At 42.8% G+C, this 12,684-nt stretch overlaps 1 protein-coding gene across 1 annotated transcript in view; it reads left to right on the plus strand.

Annotated features, from left to right (window-relative positions):
- Window positions 1-12,684, plus strand: part of CD4 (CD4 molecule) — a 38,509-nt gene that overhangs the window by 10,049 nt on the left and 15,776 nt on the right. The window contains exon 7 of the mRNA XM_073552960.1: window positions 4,432-4,556. Within this exon, the coding sequence (XP_073409061.1) occupies window positions 4,432-4,556 (125 nt within the window). The remainder of the gene's footprint in view (window positions 1-4,431; window positions 4,557-12,684) is intronic.

Consider the following 12,684-nt stretch of genomic DNA (forward strand, 5'->3'; position numbering starts at 1 on the left):
ATATTCTTGTACATAGGAGCAGTATTATAGTAGTTATATTCTTGTACATAGGGAGCAGTATTATAGTAGTTATATTCTTGTACACAGGGGTAGCATTATAGTAGTTATATTCCTGTACATAGGGAGCAGTATTATAGTAGTTATATTCTTGTACATAGTGGCAGTATTATAGTAGTTATATTCTTGTACATAGGAGCAGTATTATAGTAGTTATATTCTTGTACATAGGGGGCAGTATTATAGTAGTTATATTCTTGTACATAGGAGGCAGTATTATAGTAGTTATATTCTTGCACATAGGGGGCAGTATTATATTAGTTATATTCTTGTACATATAGGGCAGTATTATAGTAATTATATTCTTGTACATAGGGGGCAGTATTATAGTAGTTATATTCTTGGACATAGGGAGCAGTATTATAGTAGTTATATTCTTGGACATAGGGGGCAGTATTATAGTAGTTATATTCTTGGACATAGGGGGCAGTATTATAGTAGTTATATTCTTGTACATAGGAGCAGTATTATAGTAGTTATATTCTTGTACATAGGGGGCAGTATTATAGTAGTTATATTCTTGTACATAGTGACAGTATTATAGTAGTTATATCCTTGTACATAGGGGCAGTATTATAGTAGTTATATTCTTGTACATAGTGGCAGTATTATAGTAGTTATATTCTTGTACATAGTGGCAGTATTATAGTAGTTATATTCTTGTACATAGGAGCAGTATTATAGTAGTTATATTCTTGTACATAGGGGCAGTATTATAGTAGTTATATTCTTGTACATAGGAGCAGTATTATAGTAGTTATATTCCTGTACATAGGGGCAGTATTATAGTAGTTATATTCTTGTACATAGGAGCAGTATTATAGTAGTTATATTCTTGTACATAGTGGCAGTATTATAGTAGTTATATTCTTGTACATAGGGGCAGTATTATAGTAGTTATATTCCTGTACATAGGGGCAGTATTATAGTAGATATATTCTTGTACATAGGAGCAGTATTATAGTAGTTATATTCCTGTACATAGGGGCAGTATTATAGTAGTTATATTCTTGTACATAGGAGCAGTATTATAGTAGTTATATTCTTGTACATAGGGGCAGTATTATAGTAGTTATATTCTTGGACATAGGGGGCAGTATTATAGTAGTTATATTCTTGGACATAGGGGGCAGTATTATAGTAGTTATATTCTTGTACATAGTGGCAGTATTATAGTAGTTATATTCTTGTACATAGGGGCAGTATTATAGTAGTTATATTCTTGTACATAGTGGCAGTATTATAGTAGTTATATTCTTGTACATAGGGGCAGTATTATAGTAGTAATATATTTTGGACATAGTGGCAGTATTATAGTAGTTATATTCTTGTACATAGGGGCAGTATTATAGTAGTTATATTGCTGTACATAGGGGTAGTATTATAGTAGTTATATTCTTGTACATAGGAGCAGTATTATAGTAGTTATATTCTTGTACATAGGGGCAGTATTATAGTAGTTATATTCTTGTACATAGGAGCAGTATTATAGTAGTTATATCCTTGTACATAGGGGCAGTATTATAGTAGTTATATTCCTGTACATAGGGGCAGTATTATAGTAGATATATTCTTGTACATAGGAGCAGTATTATAGTAGTTATATTCCTGTACATAGGGGAAGTATTATAGTAGATATATTCTTGTACATAGGGAGCAGTATTATAGTAGTTATATTCTTCTACATAGGAGCAGTATTATAGTAGTTATATTCTTGTACATAGGAGCAGTATTATAGTAGTTATATTCTTGTACATAGGGGGCAGTATTATAGTATTTATATTCTTGTACATAGGGAGCAGTATTATAGTAGTTATATTCCTGTACATAGGGGGGCAGTATTATAGTAGTTATATTCTTGTACATAGGGGGCAGTATTATAGTAGTTATATTCTTGTACATAGGAGCAGTATTATAGTAGTTATATTCTTGTACATAGGGAGCAGTATTATAGTAGTTATATTCTTGTACACAGGGGTAGCATTATAGTAGTTATATTCCTGTACATAGGGAGCAGTATTATAGTAGTTATATTCTTGTACATAGTGGCAGTATTATAGTAGTTATATTCTTGTACATAGGAACAGTATTATAGTAGTTATATTCTTGTACATAGGGGGCAGTATTATAGTAGTTATATTCTTGTACATAGGAGGCAGTATTATAGTAGTTATATTCTTGCACATAGGGGGCAGTATTATAGTAGTTATATTCTTGTACATAGGGGGCAGTATTATAGTAATTATATTCTTGTACATAGGGGGCAGTATTATAGTAGTTATATTCTTGGACATAGGGAGCAGTATTATAGTAGTTATATTCTTGGACATAGGGGGCAGTATTATAGTAGTTATATTCTTGGACATGGGGGGCAGTATTATAGTAGTTATATTCTTGTACATAGGAGCAGTATTATAGTAGTTATATTCTTGCACATAGGGGGCAGTATTATAGTAGTTATATTCTTGTACATAGTGACAGTATTATAGTAGTTATATCCTTGTACATAGGGGCAGTATTATAGTAGTTATATTCTTGTACATAGTGGCAGTATTATAGTAGTTATATTCTTGTACATAGTGGCAGTATTATAGTAGTTATATTCTTGTACATAGGAGCAGTATTATAGTAGTTATATTCTTGTACATAGGGGCAGTAATATAGTAGTTATATTCTTGTACATAGGAGCAGTATTATAGTAGTTATATTCCTGTACATAGGGGCAGTATTATAGTAGTTATATTCTTGTACATAGGAGCAGTATTATAGTAGTTATATTCTTGTACATAGGGGCAGTATTATAGTAGTTATATTCTTGTACATAGGGGCAGTATTATAGTAGTTATATTCCTGTACATAGGGGCAGTATTATAGTAGATATATTCTTGTACATAGGAGCAGTATTATAGTAGTTATATTCCTGTACATAGGGGCAGTATTATAGTAGTTATATTCTTGTACATAGGAGCAGTATTATAGTAGTTATATTCTTGTACATAGGGGCAGTATTATAGTAGTTATATTCTTGGACATAGGGGGCAGTATTATAGTAGTTATATTCTTGGACATAGGGGGCAGTATTATAGTAGTTATATTCTTGTACATAGGAGCAGTATTATAGTAGTTATATTCTTGTACATAGGGGGCAGTATTATAGTAGTTATATTCTTGTACATAGTGGCAGTATTATAGTAGTTATATTCTTGTACATAGGGGCAGTATTATAGTAGTAATATATTTTGGACATAGTGGCAGTATTATAGTAGTTATATTCTTGTACATAGGGGCAGTATTATAGTAGTTATATTGCTGTACATAGGGGTAGTATTATAGTAGTTATATTCTTGTACATAGGAGCAGTATTATAGTAGTTATATTCTTGTACATAGGGGCAGTATTATAGTAGTTATATTCTTGTACATAGGAGCAGTATTATAGTAGTTATATTCTTGTACATAGGGGCAGTATTATAGTAGTTATATTCTTGTACATAGGGGCAGTATTATAGTAGTTATATTCCTGTACATAGGGGCAGTATTATAGTAGATATATTCTTGTACATAGGAGCAGTATTATAGTAGTTATATTCCTGTACATAGGGGAAGTATTATAGTAGATATATTCTTGTACATAGGGAGCAGTATTATAGTAGTTATATTCTTCTACATAGGAGCAGTATTATAGTAGTTATATTCTTGTACATAGGAGCAGTATTATAGTAGTTATATTCTTGTACATAGGGGGCAGTATTATAGTAGTTATATTCCTGTACATAGGAGCAGTATTATAGTAGTTATATTCTTGTACATAGGGGCAGTATTATAGTAGATATATTCTTGTACATAGGGGCAGTATTATAGTAGTTATATTCCTGTACATAGGAGCAGTATTATAGTAGTTATATTCTTGTACATAGGGGCAGTATTTTAGTAGTTATATTCTTGTATATAGGAGCAGTATTATAGTAGTAATATTCCTGTACATAGGGGCAGTATTATAGTAGTTATATTCTTGTATATAGGAGCAGTATTATAGTAGTTATATTCCTGTACATAGGAGCAGTATTATAGTAGTTATATTCTTGTACATAGGGGCAGTATTATAGTAGTTATATTCTTGTACATAGGAGCAGTATTATAGTAGTTATATTCTTGTACATAGGGGCAGTATTATAGTAGTTATATTCTTGTACATAGGGGCAGTATTATAGTAGTTATATTCTTGTATATAGGAGCAGTATTATAGTAGTTATATTCTTGTACATAGGGGGCAGTATTATAGTAGTTATATTTTTATTATCACTAATATTATATTTAATAGCTGTTACAATTATTTTTCACCTGAAAAGATAAATAGATTTATATTTCTTTGTAGCGGTGCAGTCAGCTTTCTTGGATCTGTCTAACCCTCTGTTTTGGGTGACGGTTGGAGCGGGAGTCTTCATACTTATATGTATTGTGGTCATCATAACTCTTGTAATTGCTCGGAATCGCAGGATGGTAAGAAACAGTAAGAATAATTTCTGTTATGCATGAAAAAATAGAAGAATTGATTTTAACTGCCTCTTAACACATTTAGGCTATGTGCCCACATTGCAGAGATGCTGCAGAAATTTCCGCAGCATTTCCGTAACTCCCGCTGCGGGAAAAACGCATGGAATTCGCATGTGTTTTTCCCGCAAAAACAAGCGTTTTTCATGCGATTTTCGTGTGCAGAATTAAGCGCATTCCAGGTGATCTGAAGCATCGCTTGGAATGTGACTGACAGGTTGGTCACACTCGACAAACATAGTGTTTGACTAGAGTTGAGCGACTTTTGGTTTTTTAGGGTCGCGTTTCGTTTCGTGAAACCCGACTTTTCCAAAAGTCGGGTCGAGCAAGATCGTCCGATTATAGGGAAAAGTCGGGGTCGTCCCGAAACACGAAACCCAATGTAAGTCAATGGGGAATAAAAGTCGGCAGTGAGAGGAGGACAGGAAACACACCTACAGTGCCCATTTGAATGCCAAAAGCATCAATTCTTCTTACTTAAGCTTGTCAACCTTAATTAACTTCATAATATAAGTTACGCACTGAAAATGGGTGTTATTTGGCTAAAGTTGTGGGGGGGGAAGGGCTGGCTGCAGGTTTTCAGGTGCCCTGGGCGAAAGAGCGCCCCTTTAACACATACCACAACTCATCATGCTCCGATACGGCAGATAAATAGCGGTATAGTACAATGAAAAATACCTCACTTTTTACATCTCATGACGAGGCCCATCTATTTCTCCATACAGAATCATTGGTCCCATATAATGTTTGAAACAGTATATGATGAGCTCCACATAATGCTACAGTATATGTTGGTCCCCATGGATGAAGCTCCACTGTCTTATGGGCCCAAATAATGCTCCAAACATAATGGGCCCCATTTCTAATGCTCTAGTGTATAATGGGCCCTGTAAATGCTGCTCCAGTGTCTGATGTCCACCTTTGGAATGTTCCAGTGTATGGTGGGCCCCATCTATCATTCTCCAGAGTATAGTGCTCCCCAAAAATTGCTGTCCCAACATTGAAAACAATCAAATAAGTCTCCTCACTAGGGAATCCCTGTACTTGTCTGGACAGGTGCTGTAGCTTGCTTAACAGCTCGCCAGCCGTTCTCACGCCCAGTATGGATTGCACGTCATTGCACAAAGGTTAGAAAGGGTACCGTATCCCCGGATAACATGTATGGATAGCGTACACATTCAAAATATATGTCTATACAGCATGAGGCAGGCTCAGACGGTGTTAGGCCCAGTATGGATTGCACGTCATTGCACAAAGGTTAGAAAGGGTACCGTATCCCCGGATAACATGTATGGATAGCGTACACATTCAAAATATATGTCTATACAGCATGAGGCAGGCTCAGACGGTGTTAGGCCCAGTATGGATTGCACGTCATTGCACAAAGGTTAGAAAGGGTACCGTATCCCCGGATAACATGTATGGATAGCGTACACATTCAAAATATATGTCTATACAGCATGAGGCAGGCTCAGACGGTGTTAGGCCCAGTATGGATTGCACGTCATTGCACAAAGGTTAGAAAGGGTACCGTATCCCCGGATAACATGTATGGATAGCGTACACATTCAAAATATATGTCTATACAGCATGAGGCAGGCTCAGACGGTGTCAGGCCCAGTATGGATTGCACGTCATTGCACAAAGGTTAGAAAGGGTACCGTATCCCCGGATAACATGTATGGATAGCGTACACATTCAAAATATATGTCTCAGGAGGCAGGCTCAGACGGTGTTAGGCCCAGTATGGATTGCACGTGATTGCACAAAGGTTAGAAAGGGTACCGTATCCCCGGATAACATGTATGGATAGCGTACACATTCAAAATATATGTCTCAGGAGGCAGGCTCAGACGGTGTCAGGCACAGTATGGATTTGACGGCCCAGATTACACAGCGGAGGAGCAGGGAGAGGTAAAGATTGCAAATGCTGGGGCCCTGCCCAAGCAAGGGGGGCCCACTCGTGGGCGTCGGTACTGGCACTGGGCCCCTCATAGTACAGCGGTGTGTCTGACGGCGGGTGTGCACCACCGCCGTCAGAGACACTTGATTGCACTATGAGGGACCCTGTGCCAGTGCCCGCGCCCAAGAGTCGGCCTACCCACCTGTCCAGGGCAACGGCACTCGCACGGTGTCGTGCGGTAGGTGGTGACCCCGGCCATGGGGGGGGAGGCAGCACAGTTAGGGAGTTTTAGAAAGTGGCATATGTTGATGTTGGACATTCAGCTGATGCAAAAGGCGAAATAGGTGAAGTACCAGGAAGAGGTGGACCAAAGCAAGCCATTTTTCTGTCACCCTATGTGTCATCAGGGGAAGGTGGGACAAAATCCTTGGAAACCCATGCGTGGTTCATTTTAATGAAGGTTAGATCATCCACATTTTGGGTTGACAGACGGGTCCTTTTTTCTGTAAGGATTGATCCGGCTGCACTGAAGACTCTTTCCGATAGCACACTTGCAGCTGGGCAAGCGAGCTCCTGTAAGGCATATTGGGCCAATTCAGGCCAGGTGTCCAGTTTAGCGGCCCAATAGTCAAAGGGGAATGACCTGTGTGGGAGAACATCGATATGGGAGGAAAAGTAGTTTGTAACCATAGTTGACAACTGCTGTCTCCTGTCACTTTCCATCGATGCAGTATTACCAGTTGTGTGAGCGGTATTTGAAAAATCAGTCCACAACATTGTCATGAAACCCCTGTCTCCAACGCCACTTCTGCTGTGTGCACCACGAACACCTCTGCCAAGCTGCCCCCGGCCCGTACGGCTCGTGTGAGAACCATCACCGCTGCTGTGTGCTGGGAATGCCTCAAGCAACCGATTTACCAGAGTTGCTTGTTTATTAGCCAATATTAGGTCAAGGTTCTCCTGTGGCATGATGTTTTGTAATTTGCCTTTATAGCGTGGATCCAGGATGCTGGCCAACCAGTAGTCGTCATCGTTCATCATTTTGGCAATGCGGGGGTCCCTTTTTAGGATCCGCAAGGCATAATCTGACATGTGGGCCAATGTTCCCGGTGTCAATGATGCACTGCGAGTGCTGGGTGGAGGAGCACTTTCTGGCAAATCCACATCCCTCCAGTCACGCACAAACCCTGTACCAGACCTTGCCACGCCAACATTTTCACTTGCCCCACGAGATGCATCCTCCTCCCCTAAGTAATCATCCCCATCATCCTCCTCCTCCTCTTCTTCCTCCACTTCGTCCAGGAGAGGTCCCTGAGCAGACAATGGCTGAATGTCATCAAGGATTCCCTCCTCCTCTTCCTCCTCATCAACATTGGCTGCAGACGCCTGCTCCTTAAGGTGCGTCAAAGTTTGCATGAGCAGACGCATAAGTGGGATGCTCATGCTTAGGATGGCGTCGTCTGCGCTTACCAGCCGTGTGCATTCCTCAAAACACTGAAGGACTTTACAAAGGTCTTTCAGCTTCGACCACTGCACGCCTGTCAACTCCATGTCTGCTCTCAAAGTGCCTGGCCGTGTATCCTCCCACAAATGCATTATGGCCTGCCTCTGCTCGCACAGCCGCTCCACCATGTGCAGGGTGGAGTTCCACCTTGTTGCAATGTCGATAATGAGGCGGTGGTTGGGAAGGTGGAGCAATCGCTGCAGCTTCTGCATACGAACGGAGTGTACAGGCGACCGGCGGATGTGCGCGCACAGTCTTCGCACCTTCTGGAGCAGGGCTGTTAACTCCGGATAATTTTTGAGGAAGCACTGCACCACCAGGTTCAATGTGTGAGCCAAGCAAGGTATGTGGCTGAGTTTTGAAAGGGCTATGGCTCCCACAAAATTACGGCCGTTATCACTAACTACCTTGCCTGCCTCAAGATGTACACTGCCCAGCCATGACTCAGTTTGTCGCTTCAAGTACTCGGCCAGCACCTCGGCGGTGTGTCTGTCGCCCAAACACATCATCTGCAACACAGCCTGCTGACGCTTTCCACTAGCTGCTCGATAGGGGGACACATCGTGTGCAACAGTGGCAGCTGCAGATGGAGTGCTCGTACGACTGCGCTCTGTGGACGAGCTTTCGCTTCTGGAGGAGGAGGAGGAGGAGGAGGAGGGTCGAACGCCTACAGCCAACTGTTTCCTATACCGTGGGCTAGGCAGCACTGTCCCACCACCGCTGTCCCCTGTGGACCCTGCATCCACCACATTAACCCAGTGCGCAGTGATGGACACGTAACGGCCCTGGCCATGCCGACTGGACCATGCATCAGTTGTGAGGTGCACCTTTCCGCTCACTGACTGCTTGAGTGCATGGACAATGCGGTCTTTCACATGATGGTGGAGGGCTGGGATGGCTTTGCGAGAGAAGAAGTGGCGACTGGGTAGGTCATAGCGTGGTACTGCATAGGCCATGAGTTCGCGGAAAGCTGTGCTTTCCACCAACCGAAAGGGCATCATCTCAAACGAGATTAGTTTGGCAATGTGGGCGTTCAAACCCAGTGTACGCGGATGAGAGACTGAGTACTTTCTTGACCTACTCATAGTGTCTGGGAGGGTGAGCTGGACTTGAGAGCTGCATATGGTGGACAGGGCGGACTGAGAGAGGGTTGATGATGGTGATGGAGTTGGTGTTCTTTCTGATGGCCTAGAATCAGTCTTTCGTTGATATAACAGTGGGATTCCCTGACTGCTGTGGCCTTGCAACGACACCTCAACATTTGCTGCTGTGCTAACCGGTGGGCTTACAGTGGGGGAAACAATGTAGCGTTGCTGACTACCTTCGTTGTGATCAGTTGCACATGTGGCACTTGAGGTTTGGTGTTGTGTCCACGCTTGCAAGTGCATGCTGGTTAAATGTCTAAGCATGCAACTGGTATTCAAATTTTTCAGATTTTTCCCTCGGCTAAAGGTCTTTGCGCACTTCTTACAGATAACCTTGGCCTGATCATGAGGATTTTGTTCAAAAAAGTGCCACACTGCACTCTTCCTACTTTGGCAGACATTTTGCGGCCTAGCACGCTGTGATCTTTTGACCCTCTGGACAAGCTGTCCAGCAACTCTTTTGATGTTTGGAACCTGTCTTTGGAGTGCTCCGGGCCTGCCAGATAACAGCTGTTGCGATGTCGATGTCTGCTGTGGATGCTCCTCATCTGAGCTATTGGAAGCAGCACCCTCTTCCCCCAATGGATGCCAATCTGGGTCAACAACTGGGTCATCCATCACCTCCTCTTCTATGTCATGTGCACCTTTCTCTGTGTCACCGTGTATGGTGGTATAGTGTGCGGGAAGGGGCACCTGAGTCTCATCAGGGTCAAAATCTGGCTCTGTACACTGCGAGGACAATGTAGTGCTCTGAGTGAATTTACCAGCAGAATCATCCATCAGCGGCTGTGCATCAGTGCACTCCATGTCAGATTCATCTTGGCCTGGGTAATTCACCATTTGACTTGATAATCCAGGCATGGTATGTGAAAACAGCTCCATGGAGTAATCAGTAGTATGGCCTGCGTCATCCTTCAATCTTGGTTGGGGTGAAGGACACAAGGAAAGGTGTGGTTCATGAACATGAGCCTCCAATGACGACTCAGTGATTTTACTTTTTACAACTGAAGAAGAGGAGGCGATAGAGCTGGAGGCTGAGTCAGCAATGTAAGACAAAACTTTTTCCTGATGCTCTGCCTGTAAAAGCGGTTTGCCAACTCCTAGAAAACTAAGCGTTCGAGGCCTTATGTAGCCAGACGATGACGCAGGGTCAGCACCTCCTGCATTCGGTCCTATTTTGCTCTTGCCACTACCATCAGATCCACCACCAACACCATCATTACCAGCTGCCAACCCCCGCCCAATTCCACGGCCTCTTCCACCAGCCTTCCTCATTTTTGGTAGAAATGTAGACAAAATCCAACAAACTATATAGTAATGTAAAACAAGGTACAAGGTGTCTATAGGACAGGGGAGATTTAGAATTTCTGCACACACTTGTGGACAGTGGACACTTTTGGATTGTGTGAGGCCCACTGATATCTGAGCGCTATGTGACACGCTCGATGGCACAGCTGCCTGTGACCAAAGTGACGAGAGGATAATGGAGATTTTGAATCTCTGCACACACTTTTGGACACTGGACACTTGTGGATTGTGTGAGGCCCACTGATATCTGAGCGCTATGTGACACGCTCGATGGCACAGCTGCCTGTGACCAAAGTGACGAGAGGATAATGGAGATTTTTAATCTCTGCGTACACTTTTGGACACTGGACACTTGTAGATTGTGTGAGGCCCACTGATATCTGAGCGCTATGTGACACGCTCGATGGCACAGCTGCCTGTGACCAAAGTGACGAGAGGATAATGGAGATTTAGAATTTCTGCACACACTTTTGGACACTGGACACTTGTGGATTGTGTGAGGCCCACTGATATCTGAGCGCTATGTGACACGCTCGATGGCACAGCTGCCTGTGACCAAAGTGACGAGAGGATAATGGAGATTTTGAATCTCTGCGTACACTTTTGGACACTGGACACTTGTAGATTGTGTGAGGCCCACTGATATCTGAGCGCTATGTGACACGCTCGATGGCACAGCTGCCTGTGACCAAAGTGACGAGAGGATAATGGAGATTTTGAATCTCTGCGTACACTTTTGGACACTGGACACTTGTAGATTGTGTGAGGCCCACTGATATCTGAGCGCTATGTGACACGCTCGATGGCACAGCTGCCTGTGACCAAAGTGACGAGAGGATAATGGAGATTTTGAATCTCTGCGTACACTTTTGGACACTGGACACTTGTGGATTGTGTGAGGCCCACTGATATCTGAGCGCTATGTGACACGCTCGATGGCACAGCTGCCTGTGACCAAAGTGACGAGAGGATAATGGAGATTTTGAATCTCTGCGTACACTTTTGGACACTGGACACTTGTAGATTGTGTGAGGCCCACTGATATCTGAGCGCTATGTGACACGCTCGATGGCACAGCTGCCTGTGACCAAAGTGACGAGAGGATAATGGAGATTTTGAATCTCTGCGTACACTTTTGGACACTGGACACTTGTAGATTGTGTGAGGCCCACTGATATCTGAGCGCTATGTGACACGCTCGATGGCACAGCTGCCTGTGACCAAAGTGACGAGAGGATAATGGAGATTTTGAATCTCTGCGTACACTTTTGGACACTGGACACTTGTAGATTGTGTGAGGCCCACTGATATCTGAGCGCTATGTGACACGCTCGATGGCACAGCTGCCTGTGACCAAAGTGACGAGAGGATAATGGAGATTTTGAATCTCTGCGTACACTTTTGGACACTGGACACTTGTAGATTGTGTGAGGCCCACTGATATCTGAGCGCTATGTGACACGCTCGATGGCACAGCTGCCTGTGACCAAAGTGACGAGAGGATAATGGAGATTTTGAATCTCTGCGTACACTTTTGGACACTTGACACTTGTGGATTGTGTGAGGCCCACTGATATCTGAGCGCTATGTGACACGCTCGATGGCACAGCTGCCTGTGACCAAAGTGACGAGAGGATAATGGAGATTTTGAATCTCTGCGTACACTTTTGGACACTGGACACTTGTAGATTGTGTGAGGCCCACTGATATCTGAGCGCTATGTGACACGCTCGATGGCACAGCTGCCTGTGACCAAAGTGACGAGAGGATAATGGAGATTTTGAATCTCTGCGTACACTTTTGGACACTGGACACTTGTAGATTGTGTGAGGCCCACTGATATCTGAGCGCTATGTGACATGCTCGATGGCACAGCTGCCTGTGACCAAAGTGACGAGAGGATAATGGAGATTTTGAATCTCTGCATACACTTTTGGACACTGGACACTTGTAGATTGTGTGAATCATAGAATCATAGAATCATAGAATCGTAGGGTTGGAAGGGACCTCCTGGGCCATCTGGTCCAACCCCCTGCTCAAAGCAGGATTCGCTAAATCATCCCAGTCAGATGTCTGTCCAGCCTCTGTTTGAAGACTTCCATTGAAGGAGAACTCACCACTTCTCGTGGCAGCCTGTTCCACTCATTGATCACTCTAACTGTCAAAAAGTTTTTTCTAATATCTAATCTGTGTCTCCTCCCATTCAGTTTCATCCCA

This window comes from Dendrobates tinctorius, unplaced genomic scaffold (assembly GCF_039654945.1).
Source record: "Dendrobates tinctorius isolate UK_male_01 unplaced genomic scaffold, ASM3965494v1 ptg000196l, whole genome shotgun sequence".
NCBI lineage: Eukaryota > Metazoa > Chordata > Amphibia > Anura > Dendrobatidae > Dendrobates > Dendrobates tinctorius.